The 27,922-nt window shown below is 41.1% G+C and overlaps 1 protein-coding gene across 8 annotated transcripts in view; it reads right to left on the reverse strand.

The window, feature by feature from the left end:
* NHSL1 (NHS like 1) overlaps window positions 1-27,922 on the reverse strand; it is a 182,598-nt gene that overhangs the window by 78,865 nt on the left and 75,811 nt on the right. Inside the window, exon 1 of one of the 8 annotated variants that reach the window (XM_015622398.2) lies at window positions 14,032-14,084. The exons of the other annotated variants lie outside the window; for them this stretch is intronic. Within the exon in view, the coding sequence (XP_015477884.1) occupies window positions 14,032-14,047 (16 nt within the window). The 5' untranslated portion in view covers window positions 14,048-14,084. Of the gene's footprint in view, window positions 1-14,031; window positions 14,085-27,922 lie in introns of those variants that run through there. 8 annotated transcript variants of the gene reach the window in all.

Below are 27,922 nucleotides of genomic sequence, written 5' to 3' on the forward strand. Positions count from 1 at the left end.
TCATTGCTTCAACAGGACCACGTCTGTCACTGCAGGAGGACTGCAGCCACCATTTAATCTGACTGCTACCAACACCCTGACCAACAGGGTGTCAGGTTGTATTCTGACTCTGTCAGTGGGTTTTGTACTACTGCATTTTTATTTTAATTTTCCTAGTAAAGAACTGTTATTCCTATTGCCATATCTTTGCCTAAGAACCCCTTGATTTCAAGATTATAATAATTCAGAGGGGTAGTTTTATATTTTTCCATTTCAAGGGAGGTTTCTGCCTTCCTTAGCAGACACATGTCTTTTCAAACCAGGGCATTAAACCAACTCCTTACACTTGTGCTCTATTAGAGAGAGCTTGAATGATTACATTATTGAATAATTACAGAAAATGCAATCAATATCGTATTATATTGGAAATGTTGGTTTGACAAAAAAGATAATTTAGTGTTTGACAGACTCACAAGTCTGTGACTAACTCAGGGATTACAAGAAACAAAATTATAAAGAAAAAACAACCAAAGAAAACTTTATCCCTTTTATTAGACATGCATATCTTGTCCTGAGCTCTGAGAACAGCAATGATACTGATGAATATTACACATAGGAGTTTTAAAAATATATAGGATACATCTATTGGGAACTCAGGAGATATGTAATCACAAAGAATTATCATGTGAGCCCTACTCTGGCATTAAGATAATCTTTATAAATATGCTACGTAAGGAATTATATCATCAGTCTTTATGCATGATTTGTAGATACTCTGGATAGAAAGTAATATTCACCGTGCCGTGAACTAACAGCACTTTTATGGACACCCTGCACAACAAAACCATCAAATGAAGTAATTACCAGCAGCCAAACTAGAAATTAAAGACAGCTCATAGAAATCCACAGGGATAAACTTTGCCCTAATTAGACATGGATTCTATTTTTAGCAGGGATGAATTGATGTGTTCTCGGCTTTTTGGATGAGCAGCTGGAGCTTTCAAATTGTATTTAAATAGTTATTTTTAAAAGAAACAGGGGAAAAAATAAATTAAACATATTTAATTGGACCACACAGCATTAACTAAGCCTCAAAAAACACTCTCAAAGAGAAGTATCTTCCTTTAACAGATGGACAGCTCAAGACACAGCAAGAATCAGGATATGTCTGTCATGGTGGAGCACCCCAGCATCCTTTAGAACTGGAAATGGCCAGATTGGACATGGAATGTCCTGCTCTCCTGCCCTGTGCATGTACTTTCCTCTTTCCTGTACACATAGCGTGTGAGGAGTCTTACCTCATGTTCCTTAAAGATAAATACAGCAGACAAAAGCAAAAGAATTTCAAAACAAAGACAAAAAAAACCCACCTTGAGGTACTGTAAATCTGCTTTTTAACTGAATATGAATCTCTCAAACAGGAAGTGAGCAGGAGGTATCAGCATTACAGTGTTTAAAGCAAGCCCAGCCTCTGAGGACCTTGTACAATACCAACAGGCGTCAGGGTGCAGGGAGGATGAAAGGGACCCAGGGAGGCAGAGATGTACACAAAGCTTTGTGATGTTCCAAAAAGCTCTCCATTTGGCCATATTCACATTCTCCATCATTAGCTCTGTCCCCTACTACTTTCATGGATGTATTTTTATCATATTCTTGTGATCACGCAGCACCTACGAGCTTTTAGGTCTTTTTTAGGTCAAGGATGTAAGTAGTAAGTCATGTGCAGCTTAAAGAGCTTGACTGACATGGAAGCTAAAAGCAGTCCTAATAAGCAAATATGCTTTGTAAAAAGCTACAGCAAGTGTCACTAACAACTGCATACCCTCTGTACTGGAGGCAAATCCCTGAATGATGGGGCATTTGGCTAGCTTAATTCCTGTTACCCATATAGCCAGATTCCAGGTGTCATCCCTAGGCAACCTCAGCCTTCTAGGACACTGAATCGGCAAACCATTGTATAGCAAGCACCTGTAAAACATATCAAAAACCAACAACAATAAAACCAAACACAAACATTAGTACAAGGATCATTAGGAATCTGTGTGCCTGTATTTCTTCTGCTGCACCAATTCTGAACATACCCATTATTCCCTCTTTCATATCTTAATTTAATTTTTCCTTTGCTGATATGTAATAGCCCTCTGCAATTATTTTTAATTCAATAAGTATTTTGATATACAGCACATAATAGACTAGACAAGAGAAACATTCTTAGTATTTCATTATTTGCAGTCCTAAAATATTTTAAAATACAGTTATGTGTTCAAATTACTTATCTCTACTTTCAATTAGAAAACCTTCTTAAGAGCAACAAGCAATATTGTATGTTGATATTAACTCTTAATCACTGCTTTGCAATATTTAAACAAGAAAGAAATTAGAACCAGGTATATAAGCAGCAGGTAACTCAGAAAAGCCTTCCTATGCCTTTCTGGTTTAGTTCTGCTGCCACACAAAAAGAAAGATGAAGTACTTTGGTTGGTGCATTCTGTGAACTGGAGCACCTTTGGGAAGGGGGTGACATGTCTGGGGCAGAAAATAGGGCTGTTAGTGAAACGGAAGCAATTAGACACTACAGTTCATAGTTGAAACAAGTTATCCTTGCTGCCTTGCTATAGTAGTTGAGTCCCACACATCTCGGATCCTTCTGAAAACACAGAGCAAAAGATGATGCTGCCAAAAGCCAGGGGAGAAGGCGGTTTCCAGACTGGAGCCACAATGGATGGCAGAGTCAGCAATGCTGGTACACCCACACACTCTGAGCAAAGGAGTCACATTCACCAGCTTATTTTACAGTTCATATTAAACGGTAGTGCAGACAGGGTTGGGTAGGATTACCCAGTTCAGGTCTGCTCATTAAACTTATTGCCATGGTAACAGGAAGAGAAAGCAGTCATCACCCCACTCCTATTATCTTCCACAATTCTTTTTAATTGATTTAAAAGCCCAAAGAGGGAAGCACCTTCCTGATGCACGGCACCAGTGACCTCTCTGCCACCCATACAGCTCACTGGAAGCGTTCACACACAGTGGGGTTTTCAGATCAAAACCCAAAGCAACCTACACTACCTGATGAAAGCCACTGTTAGAAAGCAGCCTTCAGTCAGAAGGCTGCAGACTCCTCAGCCTCCTCCTTCTGGAGGGAATGGTCTGAGGATGCTGCCTTCTGTTCATGTACACCATCACTGTTGTCAAAAACGCAGTGCCATCTCCTGGACACGCATGTTCCCAGGAAGGTCTGCTTTGGCCAGGTGCACCACAGAGAATGAGGAAGACTTTCAAGATTAAAACAACAAAAATGGTAAAACAAATGCAAATCTGTATAAAGATAATTCATTATTTTTAGTGAGCACTTCTAAACCATTTTGGTTTTACATGGTCAGTGTTTCAGTAAGTACCCCATAAAGAACTGCTTTTAAGCTCTGTGTAAGATGAGGGAAAGGCTGTGGATGTTGTTTGCTTGGACTTTTTACTAAAGCCTTTGAGAATTTACCACTGGAATTCTCCAGCATTGTCCTGAAGAAATGGGCAGGCCGTTACTTGGCTGGGTGAAGAGCTGGCTGTGTAGGAACCTGGCTGGATGGCTGGGACCGAAAGAGTTACATCCAGCAGGCAGCTGGCTGCTAGTTGCGCTCCCCCAGGGATCGGTGTTGGGGCCATTGATATCTTTATCATTGATCCAGGGGATCAAGAGCACCCTCAGTCAGTTTCAAGTTGTGTGGGAGTGTTGATCTACTGGAGGGCAGGAAGGCTCCTGAAGAGGGATCTGGACAGGCTGGATCAGTGGTATGAGGACAACTGTGAGGTTCAACAACACCAAGTGCTAGGTCTTGTCACTGGATCACAACAGCTCCAGGCAGCAGGGGCAAGACCAGCTGGAAAGACACCTGGCAAAGAAGGAGCTGGAAGGACTGGTCAACAGTGTCTGAACATGATCCAGTGCGTGCCCGGGTGGCCAAGGCAGCCAGTGGCATCCTCACTGGTGTAAGAAACAGCGTAGCCAGCAGGTCCAGGGCCAGATTGTCTCCCTGTACTCAGCACTGGTGAGGTCACACCTCGAATCCTCAGTAGAATAAAGCCATTGAGGTGCCAGAGCATGTCCAGAGAAAGACAAGAAAGCTGGTAAAGGGTCTGGAGCACAAGTCATGAGGAGTAGCTGAGGGAACTGGGGGTGTTTAGCCTGAAGAAAAGGAAGCCCGGGGGAGAACTTGTCTCTAGAGCTCTCTGAAAGCATGGTGTAGACAGGTGGGGGTTTGTTTTTTTTCTGAGGCAACGATTGGCTGATCTTTTGGCATTGTGTTCTTTTTTTTTCCTGTGTGGTTTAGGTTTGCTGTTTTGATAAATTTGTTTTTTGCTTTTTGTGTTTGCCTTTGTTCCTCGCTTTCTTTGGGTTTGGTTGGGTTGTTATCATTGTTCATTTTTGTATTCCTGTGGCATCTGTGTCTTTTATTCATGTATGTGTTTGTCAGTTGGCGGTGCTGGGTTAATATTGGACTGAATTATTTTAGCAGTCCTTCCCAACCTAAATGATTCTATGAATCTAGGCAAGGACAAAAAGCAAAATGCAGTTTTATGAATAGAGTAGTGCTTCAGTATATAGTAAAAAAAATCTCATGATGTCAAAAGATGAGCTGATCTTTTGCTCATCCATTTAATATAGAAACTGGTAGGTAATACTGAGCCCCCCAAGGACAGGATTTTCCATTCTCTAAGGCACAACATTTAACACTGAAGAGCATCATTCAGCTCTGCTGGGCAGAGCATTCACTCACTGTTTTTCAGACAACAGAGCAGCAGCTAATGTATTAGGCACACTACAATAGAATGCAACAATATTAAAACATCAGTGAAGGAGCAAGAATGTCAAACCTAATTGCCTAAAAGGTAGAAATTAAATAGTCATGTTTTTTAATTTTCAGCCTGAAGGGGTTTTCCTGCCTACTGGTGCACATTCCAGACACATGTTGGTTCTACCCAGAGATGCTCTTTCACATCACTTGCCACTAGTTTGCATTGCAGGCACAAGGATGTCACACCTATTCCACGCTACAAATCCCTCTCCGATCATGGTAACTTGCCAATGTAGACATAGCTTCTCATAACCATTGCATATACTCAAGATAAAATAGTTCTAGTATTTTTAAAAGCACAACCAATGAAAAAAAAATAACCTTTTCACATGCTTCTGTCAGCGGCCTAAAGAATGGTCATAACTCAGCAAAAGTAATTATTACATTAAAAGAACTAAAACAAAACTTTGTATCAAATATAATCCCACTAACCTGGAATGGTTCAGTAGCAAATTTTTAATCTGAGGAGTCACATTTATTTAAAAATTGTATCCATGCAAGATAAACCAGTTAGCACTATCTTCTTATGAACTATGACTAAATACAGCCCCACCTACTTTCCAACAGGTCACACAAAGGCTTTCTAAAAAGACTAAGTAAACTCTTGGGTTTACAGATCAGGCTAGAGGAATGCATCAAATTCCATTAGAAAGAATAATGACAAAAATATGCACCTCTTGCCAAAGAGAAGATTAAGCTAATGAGGAGCAGTACAATTTAGCAGTATTTCAATCCAAAACCAGGTCACAGCCTAGGAAGAGCATTCTCGTCAAGTTCCAGTCAGTAATATATCCTTATGAAGTGTGAACTTTACACTATCATTTACACAGAGTCTTGATGTTTTTTTACAGAAAATTCATACTGGCTTGTCATTTCTGTGTCTCTTAACACAAATTTGCTGGACTACTTTTTCATGTGGAATATTAAGTTACTAAGCCAACAGTCAACTGTTCTTACAACTGATTTTCCAACAAAATGATTGAATGAAGATGCTATTGCTACGCAGCCCACCAGACCATTCTTTCTTTTATCTGGAGTTGATGCTCTGTTAAGATAGAAGTCAAATGGTTGCTCTTCAGAAAATGAGCTGGAAAGAACAGCCATCTGTAACACAAGTCCACAAATTAATCGACCCACTATGGGTTTAATTTTCAGTCTGTTTACTGGCAAAAAAAAAACCAAAAACAAACAAACAAAAATTAATCCTGAATTTCCAAGGAATATTCTTGAAAATAAGTCTCCTTTTTGATTATCCTCCCTACATGCCAACTTTCTGATAAAGAAGGATCTTCTCTGCAACAACTCTGCAATGCAGTATGCCTTGGTTACAAGACCCATATCAAAGCCACAAACTAAGACAAGAAAAATTTACATAATTTTTCAAGTCCATGCCTCAGTTAATTTCAGAATTATGTACTCCTAAAATTCCATATTTTGACAGACTACAGGCCACTGAATCAAGATAAACTTTAAGTTGAACAAATTATAAAGCTTTTTGTTCTTAAAAAAGTCACTCAGCCTTTATATGTATTATACATTAGACTTTTTTTTAAAAAATGAGAGTAAAGCCACACAACTTAGCATGATAATGCAAGAACAGATTTTAAAAAATTAGCAGGAAAGTTTTCAACTGACTTGTAAACAAACCTTTAAGACTAGAAGCAGTAAGAGCAACCTCTGCACTGGAAAACAACATGAGAAACCCTTCAAGATCTTCAAAGGGGAGCTACAAGCTGTGTGACCTGACAGAGTGGGACAACTCTCACCACAGCAATCTCCTGGACCACTGCCCTAACCAGTAATACTGCCCCAGAGCACAAACTGACTTATGACAATACACATGGACACACTCAAGATTGAGGTAAAAAATGCTTTGAAAAGAATCAAAACCTGTCTTCCAAATATCCATTAGGCAGGAAACACAGCTTTGCTTTTCTTCTAATTGCTTTGCATTAATTCTTCTAATCTATTTTCTTCTCCTAATTTGTCAGCCACATTTACTCCAGCACTCTGCCTGGAAGGAGAGAAGTCAGCACTAACCCTTGTTATTTTCCAGCTTCTATTTTCCAGCATGGTTTGCATGAGGAAGGGCATCTCTCCAGAAGCTGCTGCAGAAACGATGGCTCCTGGTGGCTCACAATTACAAAAACCTCCTTGTGATCTTAGATTCATCTGAGGTATGAAACCAGGACAACAAAACCTGAATGACTGAAGAAGCGTCCACTTGTGCATTCAGATGGTGGAAAGATTTTCTCCTATTTTAACACAAGCTTCCCTGCAAATTGAGCCTCCAGGCAAGAGCTGGCAACTTGTTGGCCTTAATAATGTAGGGAGGAAAAAGCTGGGTTTTCCTCATTACTTAAACCTCACCCTTCTTTATCTCACATAAGCATGTTAAACATGCAGCAATTCTCTTTAGGCTAAAAGTCACACAAAATAATCCAAGACTTCATGGCTGAGGTGCAGAGATGGAGACAGAGAGCACATTATTCTCCTGAAAAGCAGCATCTGCCAATGCTGGAGATGCCTCTGCTTGAGCACCACAGATATTAGTCCGTAACTATGGGGTGTTGCTGAAATTCCTGGCCTGTATTTCTGTTTCAGCACTCTTGATGGGTTTCAATCTCGTTTTGATTTTTGATTCAAAAATCAAAACGAGAAAGGGGCCAGGATGCTATGCTGCAAAGAGCAGATTTTCAACACGTCTCTGGATTTAAAGGTTTCACAGGCCAAGACAGACTTCAAAATAAGCAGCCTGAAGTGGGGCACAGCAGTACCCCACTACATAGGTAAAAACAGTGCATCACAGGAAAAGAGCAAGAGGAAACTGAAAGGTGTCAGCAAAGTCTGGAGACTTTGAAAGTAGGAGATCTGTAAGATAAAACTTCTAAGGAGAGCGCAGCATACCTGGCACTAGAAAAGGAACAGGAAAAGTCCAGCAATCCTGACCAGGCTGAGCTTTTGGGGAAATTTCTGCTTCAGCAGTACCTGTTGCTGAGTCTAAAGGAAAGAATGGGGTGAGCACGGCAAATCTGTGAGGTGGTTTGATGCCATGAGGACCTGCAGCACACCCTGCTCCTCATCCAGCCTTTTCCTGTAGCTAGCCTCCAGTGAAGCAGAACAAAGAGAAACTTCAGAAGATGCAATTGCATATTTAAAGGGATAATTCTTCCTGGTCCTCACAGGACGACCAACAGAAGCACTTAAACATGGGACAACTACATTATATGCAAAGTGCAAATGCAATCATGTCCCCAAGTTTCCATGTAGCCCTCTGTCACAAACTTCCCTTACCAGCTCCAGAAACTCTGACTTAAACTCCACAACATTATCAAGGACTATCTTAAAAACATTCTTTGTCCACATTATCCTGTTTGGATGTCTGTTCCACAACTTCCCTTCTCAGATGGTTTGGAACCTTTTAATGTCTGACTTCAATTAATTCAGAACACAGTCACAACCATTTATCTTGTGCCAATACTCTCCTTGGACTTCAGCAGGTTTCCTCCCTCTTTGTGGTATTTACCTCCCAAACTACCAGCTAGACTAAATAAGCCATGCTTTTATAATCCCTCTCCAAATGATCAGGAATTAAGTTATAAATATTTTAAAGTCTAAAAGTCCAGGTAAGTTATACAAGAACTTCAAATGCCATAAACATTTTCTGAATTTTTTTTAAATATAGCTAGAAAAAAATGGGATGCTCTGGATGACTGGGTAGTACTAGAAAAAGATGCCTGAGGTAATTATAGACTGTTTTGCCAGCCATTAACCACGGGCAAGATCACAGCTGTGACAGGACTCTGAACAAAAGAATTAACAAAATTTCCATTTCTTAATACCAGGCAAAATGCTTTCACAGGTCTCACATTTGACAAAGGTTTATGGCATTTCCCTGGAAGTAACAGCAGCCTTCTGCAAAAAGGTGTTGGGGGGATGGGGCTTGGGGAGAAAGCCAGTGTAGAAGAATGACAAGCATAGAGAATACAAATCTGGTAACACAATACTTACACAACGTGCAATCATTACTATGCTTAAAGCACTGAAAAATTCATGAAGATATTAATAGATTTCGAGTATGTGTATGCTGTCTCAAAGACCACTTCAACATGGAATTCTTTCAGTGCTTATGAATCCAGTCAGCTGTGCCTGCTACTTTTACATCTAGTTTAATGTTCTCTAGCCTGCATGCATTTTACTGCTTAATTTTAAGTGCTGGCTTCTTGCAATTTTCCATAAATTCACTGCCCTCTACTATTGCTTTGCACAGCAGTGGCCAACTTCATTGTACTGCAGCCCTCCAGACAATGGAGGGGGTTAACAGATATTGCTTAAAAGCAAACATTAGCAGGCCAAGTGAAACAGCAGATGATCTTTCTGCCTACGATTCATTTACCAACAGGCCCTCCTCAGGACTGCAGTGCTGTGTGAATTGTGCAAATATCTCCTGTTGCAGCCTGCAATAAAGACCCAGATGTGGAGCAGAAAGACAGAGTGTGTGTGAAGGAAAAGCTGTGTCTTAATTATACAGTTGTGACAGTAGTCAATTTTCATAGTCTTAAAGAATACCACCTGAGTCAACAAATGGACTACAAACATCAAGTATTTTTGTCTGTGTGTGTTTATACTGTGCAGTGTTTGAAAAGCACAAGCTGAATTCAAGTGCTGAGGGCTAGGAACATATAGCAATCTGCCCTGACCTCCACATTTCCAATCATTACCTACAGATTTACTGATGGAGAGCTTTAATACTAACTGGTTTCACAGCTGAAATCTATCTGGCTTGCGTTGTCACCATACCACTTAAGGGTAAGAGCCCAAGTGCCCTGGGAAAGGCTGGTGTACCTGCTGGAAGAGATTTTTATGTAATGCCTGAAAACTGCACCCTGCTTCACCCACTGCCACTGACCTTCTTAAAAATTTAACGGAAAAAATAGGCACCCACACCCTGTTCTATGACCAAAAAAAGCAAAGCAAAACCACGGCAAACAATAGGCATTCATTCCGCAGGTTCTGTACCCGTGCCCTTTGGTGGTCTCAATCAAATGAAACAGCTCCAAGGAGTGAACAACATGCTTCCACTATGTGGTGATTAAATGTATTTACAGGCAACCTCTGAACTGCAGAAGCAAGAGCTGGGTTACTTCACTCTCTCCCAGCAGATCAGCATGGCACAAATACTCCCTGGGGTTTCCATCTCTGCTACCAACAGAACCAAGAAACAAGCAGGGCAGGCACCACAGGCACAGCTGCAGCTCCAAGGTGTTCCACTACCTTTGAAAATTCACTTGGTTTTTATATACACTGCCCTCTTCCAGTACATTTAGATTATAAATGAATCCAAGCAAAAAGAGTGTTTTGGCAGTGTTCAACTAGATTAGACAATAGGACTGCAGCCATAGGTGAAGGACTTGAAAGATACTTAAAAGCAGAAGTATATATTCAATATTTCTGAGCATGGACTTCATCACTTCAGCAAGAATGTTATTATCCAGACCTATAATCTTCCTTTTGTTATGTTCAATTCCATTCCATACTTCCAGGCACAGTTAGAAGCCATTCCCGTTCACTGCTACTTGATAGAAAAAGGCTGGTCCTGTACCAGATGCTGTTATCCATGCTCAGCCATGGATATATCCTTCCCCATCTCCATTCCTCTCCTTCCTTCAACATGAATTAATGAAGCTGTCATTTAATGAACAAAACCTTCAAACTTTACGCAGTCTTAAACCATAAAATCTCGCTAGCAGCTAAGTAGAAACTGATTTTTCCCCCCCACATCATGAAAACACAACGTGTCTGACAGAGCTCTTGGTGGTGGTGCTGACAGAGCCATTGTGGCATGTATGAGGTGCACACAGGTGTAACTGAGAATTGAGAAGTAGGGGTTTTTTTAACTTACAGTTATGCTTAAATGTCAGTCTGTACTTATTCTGTGTTAGTTCAAACTGCTTTTATCCATAAAACAACTGCAGATAGTAAGTGTTCTCTAAATTAATCTAATAAATCATTTTCTTACCCTAATAAAATATCGTGTATGATATAAAAATCAACTACAAAAAGAATGGATCCCATTGTGGTTATGCATAACTGAAACAGAAATAAAAAAATTTAAATGAATACAGAGGAAGAAATGCCATAAGATCAATCTAGGCTTCAACTAAACTAATTTAATTCTGTCAGGAATCTTCACATTGTTAGATTCCTTCATTTAGATTATTTTAAGTCCTCTTCCTCATTTTGGCCTGGTGTTATACACACAAAAAAGTAAAACTTTAAACAGAAAGAAAAAAGAAAGCAACTAGTACAAATTCTTTCTTGTCTAGTTCAACTTGGAAAACACATTTATTTAAAGAGAGAGAAAATCTGTTTCTTATTTCAAACATTGGATATTTCACGAGAAAATTGCCCAGAAAGGAATCCAAGGAATGTCCTTACATACAACACATGAGACAACTGGTGAGCAGCCCTGTGATCTTTTACAAAAAAAAAAAAAAAATAAAATCTGCATTTCTAGCATGGAGCTCTTCTCCAGAGAGCAAGCAGCACATGCCTGGGATTCTTCATGGATAGCTTCTATTATAACTTCTTGCTATTATTAGTATAAAAGACTTCCCTCTCAAATGCACAGCTGTAAGACAAGCAAGGACAGAAAATACTGCCCAAGTGCAGGCAAAGCAGTAAGCACACATGCCCACTTTACGGCATTTCTTGGCACTATTCTTTCTCCCTTTAAAAAAGTTATGAAAGAAAGTCCAGGCCAAGTATCACAGAAATGCGAACTCATTTTTCACCACGTGCCAATGAACAGCTCATGACGTTTCTAGGAATTAATTCTTTACCAGGGAAATTTATTTAAATATTCCATCTGTACTCCTTCAGTCCCAAAGATCACCTGCCTCTGTTGCAGGTGCCCAACTTTGCTCAAACTCCAGGATCTGTTTCAGGGGACAGGGGCACCTGAAGGCTGTGCTGAGGGGCTGAGAGCTGCCCACAGACTGGTGCTGTGTGAGGGCCAGCCTGGGTCAGCCTGTGAGCAAGCACGAGACACTGGGTCACCTGCCAGGCGTGGGCAGAGACACCCAGCTCTGAGCACCTATTTTCTCCTGCAAAAAGGAAAGAATTAAGAGGCAGCAGACCTCTAGACCTCATGGAGGCCTAATTTTAGGGTGGAGAATTTCATCACCCATCCCACACACATCCAATCCCACAGACTACACTGAGATTTATCCCAGAAGAGCTGGGATTTATTTATCAGATTGAGTGTGCTTGACAAATCAGACTGAGTGAACACTGGGAGATGGCAGCCAAGGCAGCACCTGAACAACCACACTGCTTCTCCCTGAGCCCTCAGAGGCCAAACGAGGCTGCAGCACCTGAATGGCAGATGTGTCCAGCTGTTTAAGAGAGCTTCTCCCTACACAGGCTACCATCGAGCCAGTAAAAAGGATGGGTGTGTCCCAACACTTTTCCTTTGCATGCTGAGGTTATCAGTAGTAACACTCCAGCTGATTATTTCAGGATCACGATTTTAAGTGCATAATAATGTAATACGGAGTAGCTGCTGCTCCTGAAGTTTAAGGAGAAGTCTACTCCAAGCTATCAAAATAGAGCAAAGCACAGTGAGAGAGTGCACACAAAGAGGCAAGAATCAACACACACCAGAACAGACTGCTATGCAGCACAACTACCCAGTACCTTCAGTGCTTTTAAGAGAAGCCCTTAGATGGGCTTTGGTATCTTGGAACTAGCAACTTCGTCAAAAATAAAACCTGAAAATGTTGAAAAGTCTTTTCCTATGCATTCAATTCAGGATTTAAAAGAAGTAAGCTAGTGCAATTTGATTGAATTACGCAAGGTAAAAATATTTTGCTTCTGTACAAGCTCATTTGCTACATATAGGACAATCACTTGTCAAAGTGATCAAAACAAAAACTTCACTCCTTGGCTCATTTTCAGCCAGGTGATCTAAATTACAGAATTTAGATTTTAGTCTTTTTAGCTGCCTCAACAGGCTTGAAAACCTTTTACCTATTATACTCTCCATTTAAACAATTTCTGTCCTGTAACACTAAAGCAGCAAAGTTTAATCTTTTACTACTTTGTAATTCCAGTGATCTGCTGAATTTTAAACCGTGCAGGTTTTTTGTACACAATAACTATTTCATTTAAGATAAACCACCACAGAGCAAATTGTGTTGTGCAGTTGTTAAAGGTTTTCTCTACAAATACTGGATCACTACTCTGAAATTTACAGGAAAGAAACTATCTTTGTTGTCTTTTTTAATTTGGTTATGGTTGTATCAAGATTCCTCAGTGAGAACTTTGCATAAATAGAAGCTATTAGTAGAATAGAAGTAGTCAGTGGTTTATAGAATCTTAGAACCATTTAGTTTGGAAAAGACCTCTCAGATCATGGAATCCAACTATTAACTCAGCATTGCCAAGTCCACCACTAAACCATGTCCCAAACTAGCTTAGGAAAACACCCTGAGCAAGCACTGATAAGCACTTAAGTAATTAACGTAATTGTTATTCTTTCCCAAGGAAACTGTTTTTTTATAAAAACTCCTAAAACCCTTCCTTTACTACAGTTCTTCGGTGTCAGTTTTCACCTTACTTCAGTAAGAAAAGTAGCAGTAATATCAGTTTTTAATGAAAACAGAAATATGGGCGTGAAACAAAACCAGTAAGCTTTTCCCAGTCTTTTAGTTTCAGAACCACGTGCTTAAGAAGTTCAATTAAAAAGATAAAATAAGACTATCTCATTGGACGTAAAAACTCCTGCTGTTCAGACGGTCTGCACCATCTCTGAATGAGAGGAAGCGTCACCCAGCAGAGCAGGAGAGTTTCTACCAAGCACCTGCAATAACACAGCACTACCAGCTACCTCCTCTGCTCTTCTCCGGGTGCTCCATGACATCTCACCCGTACCGGGGGAAAACCAAACGAAGGCAAATCCGCCCCTGGTGCCGTGCCACCAGGATCGACGCCCCACACGCGAAGCCTTGCGGCGGCTCCCTGCCCTCACACCGCGCCAGCCTTTTGTCTGCCGGGCAGCCCGGCACCTTCCCGCAGCACCGCGCCGGACAGCGGCCGCACGGCTGCAACAAAAGCAGCCACAAAGCGCCGCGCTGTGCCCCGGGCCGGGCGGCACCGCTGGCCACGCCGGGGCCGCTCCCCGCCCGCGCAGCACCCTCACCTTTCAGGCAGAACATCCTGCGGCCCGGCGGGCAGCGGCGAGGCGAGGCCCGGCCTCCCTCCCTCCCTCCGCCCGCACCGCCCGCCCGGCCCGCGGGGAAACGCGGGCGAAGCGGCGCGGCCACTCACGGGACGGGCCGCAGCTCCCGGGGAGGGTCAGGCCGCAGCATCTGTCAGCGTTTGTCACTGCCCTCCTGCAGCTCGTGGGCAGACAGGGGTCAGCGCTAGGGAAGGAAGGCACTGTAATCCAGCTCGCCTGTTCCTTACAAATCACTGACTGTGCTCTTTGTGATCCGCCCCCCCCCCCGCGTCTGGTCTCTCTCCAGAAAGTGCTTCGAGCCGTTTTCTACTTCTTCTATAAATACAGGGTGCATTCATAACCCAAAATCTTCTTAGTGTATCTGAACAGTCAAGCTAGAAAAAATGTTTATTTTTGTAATACTGTGTATGCCTGTGTGCTGGCGGATGGATGCCCCATCTCTGGAAGCGTTCAAAGGCACGGCTGGATGGGTTTTGAGCAGCCCGTGGTCTACTGGAAGATACTCCTGGCCAGAGCAGGGGGGCTGGAACTACATGGTCTCTAAGGTCCCTTTCAGCCCATGCCATTCTATGATTCCTCTGCTCCAAAGATGCTGTGGCTAAAAAGATTTCTTACATTATTCCCTGTTTCTGCAGAGGAAACCTTCAGTAATAGAAGGACACAACCTTGTAAGCATTTTATTTTATAAGGGTCACAAAGAGCTGTCACCAGCACTGTGCTTAGCCGTGGTATTTGGGTCTAAATGAAGCTGTGTTGACTAACTTTTATAGGGCTTGGCCTTGTACAGCAAAGAAATACAAGAACAAGGGAAGAAGGTAAGGGTCAGGGTAGCCTATCTTGCTGAACAAACAAGAACTGCAACTGTCTCTGAAAACACAAGTCTTAAGATCCTCCACGTAAAGCCAAATGAAAATAAAGTACACATGCAAACACATGTTATCTTTAAGTGGAGCTCCAGAAAAAAACCCTGGCCCAAATACCCTGAAAAGAGAGATTCAGACCCCAGGTGAAGCAGTATTCGTGAGATGTTGAGTACCATTCAAAGCTGGGCTTCAATATCAAAGAATAACATTAAGTATCTATCCTCATGTAAGAAAAGTTACTTCACTTTAGAGTGGACTTTGAGCAGGCTGTGGTGGCAGAAAAGTGGAGACATTACATTGGAATAATTCGAAATCAAGAAAGAACATTTATATAGCTTAGCCTGCCTTTTCTCTTTCAAATCCTGCTAGAAGGGGTACAGACTAATGTCAAGATTTCCTTATGCTCTGAGAAGCAAAGGGACCCTTTCCCCTTAATTCCATTTTTTGCTACTCTAGGAGTGCATGTGTTCTTTCCTGCCGTAACTTTTCAGAGGGCTCTGGGAATAAGCAGTTTATGGAAGCAAAATAAACAAAAACATACTGCAGCTGGAGGAAGGTTACTTGGATACCAGAGGATTTTAAGGTCCAATCTTGTTCAATCTACTCATTAATTACCTGGAAGGGGAAGTAAGAAGCACATCAGTGATAATCACCAAGGACTGAGAGCAGCTGCCAGCACTCCACTGTGGACTACGAAAGGACACAGAAGATTCTAGGAGAATCACAAACATAAGCAGAAAATATCCCCCCAACCCCACCCCCCCCCAAAAAAAAAAAAAAACCCAAACAAAAAAAGACAAAAAACCCAAACCAAGCAAACAAACAAGTAACAAAAATGAAAAAACCCAAAACCCAGCAGTCTGTTCTGCACATAGGCAATTGAGAAAACAAGGAAGAGGAAGCCAACCATGAAACAATAATAGTGTCTGAAAAATTAGACACAGCTTAGAGACAATTGCTGAAAAGTCTGATTTGCTCTGGGCCATAACACCAGTGGCACACACTCCTCTGGGAAGGCCTGGGCCCTTGGGGAAGCGTATCTTCCCCAGGGGATATACTCTGTCCTTTTCACCAGCTTCCCCTTCCATCCTCACCAAGAGCAGAGCAAAGAAGTATGAAAGGGATCCCAACTTTCCTAATGTCCATTCAGAAAAAGGGAATGCTTAAAACAAAAAATAAGTGAAATAAAAATTCACATCTTTTGGAAGAGAGCAGAATTATCAACCCCCAGACAGGTCTAAAGCAGTTCAGCATCTATTTTATATTTTTAGTGTGTCAGGACTCTTATGAGTGATCCAAGGACACATGTGCAGCTTTACAGCAGCAAAAACAAGGAGGCCTGATATTACCCTGACTGCCTCAAAGGTAGTGGACCTTGCCATCTAGGCAGCTGGCAGCTCCTTGCCCCAGCGCTCCTTTTGTCTGGCCATTTGCAGTATGAAATCAAATTCTGCACTGGGAACCAGTTCTCCTACACCCTGCATCTCTCTTTGCAGTCTGTGACTCCAAGGAACCAAATTTCCCTATCATACCTGGGTGAACTCTGTGGAAATAACATGGAAATATTTTCCAACAGCCATACTACAAAGTATGCTGTCTCTGCAAAGCATTACATGTTGTGCTGGATACCAAAAGACAGCTGTAAATGTGAAAGAACATATCTCACCACATCTATCCCATGACAGGAGAAACACCTCTCCCAGCTGCCACAATGCCATCTGCCATTGCCACCTCTCAGGGGGGCACTGCTCCCACCAAATGGATGCTAAATAGACTGGGTCCATAGTGGAGACCACAACTGACATGGAGAGCTGTGCTTATATATCCACGTTTAAAAGGGAATGGTCATCATTTTTTAAATAGGAATGTTTTAACCACATGAAGTCAGGAATTTTGAAAAACCAAATCACATTTTTCATCCTCTCCCTTACCCTCAACTCAGTAAAATGTCTATCAGCTCTCTGAGCACCACTAGAAGAAAAACTTCAGTGTCATTTTTCCCTTGTTGAAACGTAACCTTGCTAGTGCCATTTCTCTTAGCTGCCCTAATCTGAAAATGCAATGGGATGGAAGGGAAATAAATTGAAGAAAAATATGTACATTCTTGCACCACTTTTTGGATATTAAAGATTGTACCATTAAAATGAGCATGAAAGAAAATCTAGCTCAGATCTGCCCAACTCACAGAAAAAACTGATGAGGCCCTTTATGTCCTGCTTCATGTGTTGCTGCACATCAAGGTGCATCCCAATTTGATTGCCAGCTAGCAGGGCTGTTGGGACCTCTAATTAAGCCCTGTTTCCTTTCAGAAAAAAGCAATCCTTGGAGATGTCCATTTCTGATACCCTGAATGGGTGCCAACTATAATTTTTCTAAAGCTTGAATTCTTCTTACATGTTTGTCTTTCAGGCTGTACATAGCACAAAACCAAAAGCAACAGAACAAAAAAAAAAAAACAACAAAAAACAACAAACCACCCCAAACAAATAAACAAAAAAACTGCCCTGCAAAGCTATCCAAAGTAAACAGCTGGAGTAAAAATAAAATTTTCAATTTGAGGGTTGACACTAGCCACACTATCTAGTCTGCAGGCAGCTCAAGCACTAAGGAAAGCCAGACCCAGAACCTACCAGGCCCTGTGCTCCCACTGGTGATAAGAGACAGGAGATAAAGAGAGGTTAGGTCAGCCCCAGCATATCTTTAAAGAGTCAGCACTGACTCGGAAACCAAGCACTGGAAAAAAATATATTAACCATTATTTTAAAAAGTAAAACCATATATTCTTACAACTCCAAAGCAAGAGAAAAATATTTTGCTATTATCACTTGCAGTTGATAGCACATATTATATTACCTATTCTACTTGAGGACTGAGGGTGGAGTTTCCTCATACAGTGAGGAAGGAAAGAAATATTTCAAAAATTATTTAAGATTAAGAAAATCGTTTGGGGAAAGTCACAACAAACAAAATTAAACAAGTAACTTACTCAAATGATTAGGCAGAAAGTATATCATTTAAAGCAGTAACTCAAGGTAACTCAATTCACCATAGCAGGAGCCAAAAAGATGTATCCTGTCCTGCAAAAAGTCATGCAGGCAGGTGACTTGTGATGAATGGGTCTTTCAAAAATTATCAGTGAAACAACTAGTATAGAGCTACTCTCATGCTCCAGATTTGCAGCTACAGGGCCTTGTTGCACCCTTCAAGACTGGCATGAGAAACAGGATTTTCCAAACTGTCAAATGAAGAAGAAAACATGGGAGTTTTTCATACCCTTAAAAGGAGCAGGAATGAACAGAACCAATATAAACATTTGGGGGAAAAAATATATACCCATAATTTAGAACAACTTTCTTCCAATAAAACCTCTGACATTATTTGAAATTGTTTTCCTAGAGAATTATATCTAAAACAATGACCTTTTACTTGAAGGAGGGACACAGTTCCCCTTTGATCCTTTGTAAACTTGGGAGCCAAAGTAAAATCCTTTATCTATGTGTCTTTTTTCATCAAAACATAATTTTCAATGAAAAACCTTTATTTTTATTCCTACCCTAGCTACAGCTGTATTGGTGGAGTTTTCAATTAGATACTGCAGACAGGATTTCTGCAATCCTGTTGTGGTTCCTGATTATTACAAACAAAAAGTTCCTCTGTAATAAACCCAGCAGTGTATGCAGGTGCAGACACAAAGTGCTTGGCCTCAAAATTAATAAAATAAATGGTTTTAGGAATGGGCTGCCTTTTGCCTTAAGTGAGGAAGAAAACAAACACAATGAAGTCATTAATTAGTTCGCCTTATCTTTTGTTTGCCTTACTCTTCAGACAAAGGGCACAGAAAGGGCAAAATCTTTTAAAAAGCTGCTGTAGGTCAAGAAAGGAATCTGTAACCAACTTCTCCAAATTCATTCAGGAATTTCTTTGCCACAGAATTTGAACAAAGAGGGCATTCCTGGTTGTACGGGTAAGACCAGAGTGTACAGAGCCTTAACACATGACCAGAAGAACACTAATTACATGGAAACAGTGGCTGATGGTCCTAAATTTAAAGACAAGCTAGAGCAGAAATTCTGAAGAAAACGCCTGGGAAAACAACAGGCAATCCAGTAATTTCAATCTCCTGCTAAAAGACCTGCTCCTCAATAAAAAAAAATTAATTGTCTTGCAAGTGTTGTGTACCAAATTAGCTTTGATTAATGGATGCAACAGGGCTTTATCGATAATGTTTACTATCAAAACAAAACAAAAATGCCCCTCGTGGGCACTTTACCCAATTATCTGCATTGCTCCAGAAAATTGCCAAGGGCTTGTTTCCTCAGATTGATGTGTCAGTGTTTCACTAACCCTGGGAACAGCAAGCCACTGGGGATTGCTCTGAGGCCACCTTTGGGTAATCAGGAATACCAAAACCACAGGCAGCATGAAGAACACATTCCCCCACTATCATCCTAGAATTCAAAGACAGCTGCACCATCCTACAAGGATGAGGAGAAAAGAACAGGTTGTTTCCTGAAATACACACAATTATGGCATGTTGTAACCAAACAGAGCAATGGCCTTTTATTAAAGAACAAATTTAAAAAAAAACAACAAAACTCTTCAAGGCTAAAACAAATGCCAGACCAACACAAAGCAGCAAAGAGAAAAATCAGTTTCTCTTCCGCCCCAAGGTGTACCAGTGTGCAGACACCATCCGTACTACCTGGGGAGCTGTATTCACTCACACTGTCACAATGCTTACCTGGCAAGAAATAGTTTGCTGAAAAACTGAGGTAAAACCAGCAGCACTTCAAGCAGTTCTCTTCTAGTTTAAAGTAATTGGCCAAAATACACTCAAGTCCTTGACAGAGAATTACAAGAATTGGCACTTGAGCATGAGCTGTCCTTGGGCAGCAAATCGAGCCAGAATTCTTATCTGTACCCATGCTAGGGCAGAGTGACAGAGCCATTTATAGGCTGTTGCAGCTTCACACGAGTAGTGCAATGGGAACTGTTTCTGCATTACCACCTGCTCTGATTCCTTCCTTGCTACGAACCCGAGCCCCGAGGTGTTTTTTGTCATTGTCCCTGGGGCAGAAACACAACTGCCTCTTCTCTGAGATCCTGGCATGTGAGAAGTGTCAGTGCAGAGCAGCCAGAACAAAATGGGTTATTCCGTATTTGACCTGATTAATTTAATAGATTTGCAGTCTTCACAGTCCCAGCTGAATGACAATCTGACAGAGACCATGGAAGAGCTACAGCCCCCTTGCTATTGACAGCTCCACTGGCAGAGCCAGCCAGCACCCCACTGGGAAAGGAGTTGTGGTGCTGAGTGCAGGGCACCTTCTCCCTTTGCAAAACCAGGTCAAGCTGGTTACAAGTCAAACACAGAATTTAATACCTGATTCTGGAACTGCATGTCACAATACCTCATTCCATTCTGAAATGAAAACGCTGTGTTTACCATATATGGGATTACATGCACTACTCAAGGTTAATAAAACTGAGTTAGTAACTCCTGGATGAGAGTTTCCATGTAAGCATACAGTAGGCTGTAATCAGTCACCCTTACTCATCACCTTTTTGGCAGTCTGGATTACAAGGGGAAAAAAGATACAAAACACTCTATGGAAATGACAAGCAAGTACAAACAAATTTCAGTTTCTAAAAGGCAACAGCCTCCACTATTCATTAGTTTCTGTCCCTATTTCAGACATTTACATTAGACGTGAGTGACAGAATCAAAATTAAGAGCCTGTTTCTTCCAAAGGTTCCTCTTTAATTAATGTAGTCATTAGAAAGGTGCCTACAAGAGTGTGATTCAGAGCATTAAGCCTAATACATAAACCGTGAGCATCCCCACTGCATTAGGGAGCAACCACCTGCATATGCAAAACAAAGCCATGGGGAAGGAAAAAAAAATAAATTCAGACATGCAAACAAGCAAAAGGAAAGAGAGGCAGCAGGTAACAGGAGCAGGTCTGATGGGAGGTGACTGATGGGGACATGCTGCACGAACCAAGGCCCAGAGTGCATGGAGGGCAGGTGCCCCCCCAAATCAGCCAGGAGGTGAAGCTGTGCCTTGCTCCAAGAACAGCTCCTAGCAAACCTGACCTGCTAACTGGCAGGCACAGCTTCTTGTACCATGATTCATGGACATGGCTCCCAGGTCAAGTAAGAAGTGAGGTGTGGGCAGAAACCTCCCCCATCCCCTCCAATATCCACAATAATCACTGGTACACTGTTACTGTGGACCTGTGTTAGCTTGGAGAAAGTGTGACCAGGGATGACTTCTATTTAACATCCCCACCACGTGCTACTCTCAAGCAAAATGCAGCCCTGTTACTACTCCCTCTGCTTAGGTGTTTGATCTGACAACTTCTAAGCAGCTTTATATGAAAACCTCTCAGATCTCTTATTTTTGAATGAGTAAGCGATGCACCAGTTGCAAAGCACCTAATTCACAGCCCATAATTGCTTTCCAAACACTACAAGTTCACCACAACTCAATGTCCAGGGAACCCATCTGCTTCAGGGAGATAAAATGCCAGGCAGAAGCTGCCACGCCATATGTAAGGGAAGCTCTACAAGGAGCAGAGGGTGTAGTTATTAATTACCTTTCCTTGGGATGGAAAATGTGCCGTTCTCTTAAGTGTCCAACATGCATGCTCACATGCTGAAAATACAACTTGCTTAAGTATTAAAAGCACCTAAGCCTTACATTTTACCCACTTCAGCTCAGGCTTTGGAACAAAAAGTTGTAACATCATTTACACTTCAATTCTCCAGAAAAAAAAAAAAAAAGAAAGAAAAAAACAGAGGTTTCCACTAGCAAATGGGAGAGGCTGGTACATAAATTATATTAATAGACAAATACAAGCAAAACCAAACAAACACCCAAACCAACCTCCAACAAACGAGGTGGATGGTAAACCTAGAGTTTAATATTTTTATTGACATTCTGCAGCTAAAAGGCAAGAAGAAAATTTCACTGTTTAAATCACAAACTGCCAAATCCACCCTATTTAATTGTTCCAAATATTATAATAGAAGCTAAATACGCTCTTTCAGAATTCATCAAGTTTAGTTGTTTAACCACATTCTTAACCTTCAGCTTCACTTTCATTTGTAACAGATTGGAGGAAAAACAAGAAGTTGTTATATTTGGAATGTTCTGCCAGAATGGTGAGCCATGACCATGCTGGAGACAAAGGTCCCCTCAGTTTTAGAGGACAATTCATGAAACAGTAGGCTGCATAACAACTGCATAGAAATATAATTTTTCATGTTCTCCATTACTCAATGAGCAGTGCATGGGAAAGCACATACAGCACGTTGTTTCAGCTCAAACAGTGCATCCAATCACTGGAAAGCATCTAGTCTGCTGTATAAAATATAGCCACTTAAGAGTAAAATACAAAGGTCAGGAGCCATCAGTTTTGACCCCTAGTGAGAGGGAAACATTTGCCCCAAGTTTTGAGCCTAAGGATAAGCTGGACATTAGAGGGTACCCTGGGAACAAGATAAAGTGTATAAAGCATATTAAAGTACAGAGAAGTTTATAGATCATGAAGTAGAACTGGAAACCTTCCAAAGCAATATACTCTTAGAGGGAAAAGCACAGCACCTCATGCGTTTCTTCATGGCTGCAAAGAAGCAAGCAGGAGAGTGCTGCACCAGCAGCCCTGCTAATCGAAACAGCACAGAAACTGCAAGACAAATTGGGTTGCAGTGTCCCTGTAACTTTGGAAACACAGGGTTAAGTCAGGTACTAATAAATTTGTTTGTGTTTCCCACCACTATGGTGTTCTACAGTGCAACCAGCCAAGAGAACTCTGCCTGGAGCTACTCTGTACCTGAAATTCAAGGTGTCCAGCTGAAGGCAAGGACAGTCAGGGTCTCACCTGACAGTAGCACAGACCTGCCCAGAAGAAACTGGAATCTGCCCCAGGAGTTCTCAAACACCAGGGGTTAACTTCCCTTCTCCCTAAGAAATGCACACTTCTGAGACAGCAGCTCTAACTCACCAATTCAGCAACACCACACAAGCCTGTTCTTCCCTTCAGCTCCTCCATCCTAACAAAAAACATTCCACAATCCCCTGAGAGATTAAGACTCTTCAGCACAGTTAACTTACATTAGTCATGGCTCTTGGAGTAGGCAGTGAAACCAGCCACAACTCTTCATAAAAAAAAAAATCTACTGGGAAATGTCCTTTAGCACAGACTGATGTTCTCCAGTCACTATTTCCTGGAGAGGCACAGACATGCTGGAATAGCAGGCAGGAAAAAAGGATGGACTGCAGCAGGTTTTTAAAATTACAGATTTTTATTATTTTTTATTTCTGGTTTTACCTGGAGCACTTTTGATCAGGTAAAAAAATTATTGTTCTTTAAATAAAAGGTATTTGCACTTTCAAAATAGCAAAGAATTGGAATTTTTCAAGGTTTTCATAGAACAAATACCCATGATATCTGGATCTATCTTCTTTTTTGTAAAGCAGAAGTAGAGATGTGGGTTTAAACAAATGGTTCTGTGATACCAACCCAGATAGTCTGTGATACCAACATTTCTTATTTCAACTTGTTTCTGTAGGTTACAAATTTTTGCTTAGCAAACCCATTTTCAGATTCCCATCTGTGGCAATATTTGCCAGAAGACATAGGAAAGACATCAGAGTTTTGATTAAATTTGTCTTTATGTACAAGCACACAAAATTTGGTACTTAAATAATAGTTAAATGCAGGACTTGTGACTGTCCCCTGCTGTTTTACCAGCACGCAAACTTTTGTTTGCCACTGCATATCATAGAAGTTTTACAGAACCCTCTGCTATGCCATGATAAAAATATGCTGAGACAAATCATACCTACATCAGGAATTGAAGTAGTACCTCTGCTCCCAGCTGTGCTTCCATAAAAGCACAACATCCAACAGTCCAACAACAAAAATCTGATATGAACTTGACCAATTGTTACAAATGCATAGAACTAAATCCAGTTTTACCTTTGCACACAGAACCTGTAATATGCAAAAGGGAGAAGACAGAAAATTTGCTTTTGTATCAAATCTCTCATTATTTTTTTTCCTTTCAAACATTCAGATTTGCCTATGTATGCTTATACTTACTAAATAAACATTAATTTATTTTTAAAGAACCCCAAAAAAATCCCCCCAGAAAACATACAAAATAAAAACAAAAACACCACAACCCAAACAAACAAAAAAAAAGTATTTCACAAAAAGGTATATAAAGCATATAATACTTGTTTTGGATTTATTCCAGTCTCTTATACAAATGCTTTTTGAGGTTTCCATAAATGATTATTTATGGACTTTCCCAAAGCTTCAGGAATCTTTTTCACAGACACACACACCCCAATACTACAATCCATCACATGTTATGGCTTCTACAAATGCTAACAGCTCCCTTTGGGTTTATGGGCCTTTATCTATGTAGGAACTGACATGGCTTTTTTCCCCCTTTGTAAACAAGATCTTGTGCAAAAACATACAGGAAAAAAAGACCAATAAAATTATTTTATACAGAAATAGCAACAAGAAGTCTGGATTTGGTAATCTTGCTTATTTCCATAAGCAATATAATAACTTAATAGTTATTGGTACTCTTACATATCATTACTAAAAGAATGCGATTACTTGTCTGTTCCTGAAACCCTGTTGTAAACTATATTCATAACTTAAAAACCTATAATTTAAAAATTATTTGGACTAAAGACTGGGGTGATGCTAAAGTTAGGTGAGATTAGAGCTGCCTATCTCTACCCTGAGTTTCTGCAGAAAACACTGAAAATACAAGCTCCAAAAACCAAAAGGTTTGAGGTCTCCTGCCTCTGGAACGTGAAGAAAAATTCATCTGATAGTATTAAACTTAGATGATGCATATTTAACCAACCACAGGTAGTATAGGCATAACTAAAGGGCATAATTTTTACTGACACAATAAGGCAGCACCGATACTGCTACTGTGACAATTGTTCAGTTTATGGAAATCTGACCCCTTGGCAAGTGTGATGTTCTCAGACCATAATAAGTGATTAGGAAGTTAACTGACAGCTTTGGTCAGAGCTGTCATCAGGATGTTAGGATTGCTTCCATCAGACACACTGCAAGGACACAAACGGCTCAGCCCACAAGGAGTTATGAATTTAAATTTATTTTAACATTAAAACAAATTCTCACATTTAGACTGGTTTTGCAAGGAAAAAAACCTGGACATTTCACATGCTTTGGTATTAAAGACTGAGACTTGGCCAGCAAACAGCAGAAAGCCAGTGGCTTCCACCTTCTGAACTGGGTTTGATTTGTCATTAAAACTCAGGAGTTACCTGAGAAACAAGGTTTCTCTAATGGCTCTAAATAAATTTTCCAGGTAATATAATCTGCAGTAAAAAGCAGCAAAGACTTTTAACTTTTGTGATGCAGAAAGATTGGAAAGCAACCAAGTGAAATGGAGGGAGTGGGTAAAACATCAGAGCAATAAACAGGGACAGGAGCTAGGGGAGAGCTTGGAAAACCTCATTCATTGTCTTAAGAGCTTCTTCTGATGCATTGTCATCTGTGGCCAGACCTGTCTGCTAGTTGTGCTTCTCCAGCACCTGGCCAGAAAAACTCAGTTATGATGTTCTGATGCTGCCATGTGACTAATTTCCTTTTTGAAAAAAATTAAAGTAAATATGGTGAAACCTGTGCCATGAACTAACTCCTGTGTTATCTCTATTCAGAGTTACTTGCTATGTTGTACTTGTGATAAACAGCACAGGCACACACAAAGCACTGTCCCATTCTTCCACCAGGCAGAAACCCTTTGCAACACACCCAAGCATTTTTGTTTCAAAGAATACTCCTCTCAGTCTTTTTCCAATAAAGTGGTTTTTAAAGGAAAACAAAATGCTCTGAGCTTCATTCTGAAAATACATGCTACTCCAGAAAGCAAAACATCTGAACTAAAAAGTTGTTTAAAGAAGAAGAAACATGAGAGTTACAGTATGCCCTCATTTCAAAGGGCCTCCAGCTGACTGTGGAGGAAGAGGGCTGAGCAAGAAATGTTTCAAAAAACAAACCTTTATTTTACTGTCAATTTTTACCATCTCATCTACTAAGAGCTTTATCAAATGTGAAGTCTGATTTGTGCTACCAGCTCCAAAACACTACCGTGTACATTTTAACAAGAAGAAAGAAGCAGCAGCCCCTGACTTCCACATAGGCAGGGATCAGCCACCCAGGACATTGAGATGTGCCCCAGGTTCGCTGTTACTATTTACTTTTGTTCTTCTTGCCCATTTCAAACGGACGAATCCAAGCGATCTCTGTGCTCGCTACTGTGTGCAAGCTCCTGTTTGCAGCCAAGGCAGATTAGCCACTTCGCTGGTGAAATACCACGCAACACATGCTGCCTTGTGCCTGTCACCCAGCAGCCTCGTGGGAATGCAATCTGAGCCTGGAGGAGCAATCGAGCGGCAAAAGAAGAGGTTTAAAAAGACAGGAAGAGAAACAGCTCAGAAAGAACAATTCCTGCATTTCCAGCTCCTGTTATCAATGCTCCTGCCTTTACATGTACAGTTTGGAGAAAGAAAGCCTGCGATTTGTCAGACTTACCTTTTTTACCAATTTACCTGAGCAAGAGCTGGAGGGGAAACTATTCTGATAGCTGAAAAACTATTAAAATTTCATCTAGCTTAAAATAGTCTGTTTTTCTATATATAACACTTGCTACGTCTGTTGTGCTTCTCACTTCTTTCTAGCTTGTGTTGATTTAGTGATGTGATTAATTTGTGCACCAAAGACAATACTGTTTTGAGCCCTCAGTTTTACAAAGGCTGGCAAGCAGTAATGCAACAGACCAGTGGAGCAAATTAATTCGATAACACAAGTGGCCATTTATCACACACGTTTTGCCTTTGAACACAAACCTAAAACGACCACTCTGCCAGGTATGGATTCTCAAAATCTTCCAACACCGTGCAAGCCTGACTCGCAGCCCAGGGTAAAAGACTTGCAGCTGTGACAAGTTTCTCCTGCCCAAATACATAACCCCACACTCCCTTCAGCCCCGGCAATACCTGTCAGTCTGGCAGAGGATCCTGGTCAGATAGAAATGCTCAGTAAGATTTATGATCCAGGCAGATTTTACAAGTTGAGTCAAATTGTTCGCTGCAAAGAGGAAATAAGCCCTGCATAATCTACACCTCCCCACACCTTCCCTTCAAAAATGACATATTGTCATCTCCTCTATAGGCAGGCAGGGAGGCTTTCATAGCTTGCTGCCCAATTACAGGAGGAATTCTGCCCTCCCCCTCCAGCCTGTACAATGGGTTCTTTATGTAAATCACTCAGAAAAATTAATACGCCATTAATCCATCAGTAAAGCTTCCTTTCCCATCTCTGCCCTGCAGCGTGTGCACAGGCTAAGGAAGCCAGCACGAGAAACTTTATGGAAGTTACATAGAATCCAACAGCAGGGCTCCATGGTTGTTCTGATCTGTGCAAGATCCCATCCCACAGGCATTAGAAGCTAATCTGGCATCGGTGTACAGTATCAATATACCCGCAGTCAAAAGTAAAAATTACTGGTTGCGAACGCAAACTCCCTTTTAGAAGTTTTTCAGCAGCGAAGTAGGTTAAAAAACAATCTTCAGAGCAGACTGAAGTTGTGTCCTAGCGTGCAGGGAGCAAAAAGCACAAGCATATACATCCTGTGTTAGTGTTCCTGCATACAAACCATTTACTAAAACCACAATCTGTTCTGACACGGAAGTGAAATTGTGGTCAAATAGCTATTAACTGCTCCCAGAAATGAAAAGAAATAAAAGGCCCTTTGAAGATCAAATGCCCTTGGAGAGCCTGCCTGCTCTTTTAAAAGTGACCTTACAGCACAACTGAGTCAACTTTGCACTTTCTATTAACAAACTGCTCTAGTCTTCTACTGCTCTGGCAGCACTAGAGAAATTAGAACCAAATCACTCATTTTACTGAGTACTTTCAACC

The sequence above is a fragment of the Parus major genome, chromosome 3 (genome assembly GCF_001522545.3).
Source record: "Parus major isolate Abel chromosome 3, Parus_major1.1, whole genome shotgun sequence".
Classification (NCBI taxonomy): domain Eukaryota; kingdom Metazoa; phylum Chordata; class Aves; order Passeriformes; family Paridae; genus Parus; species Parus major.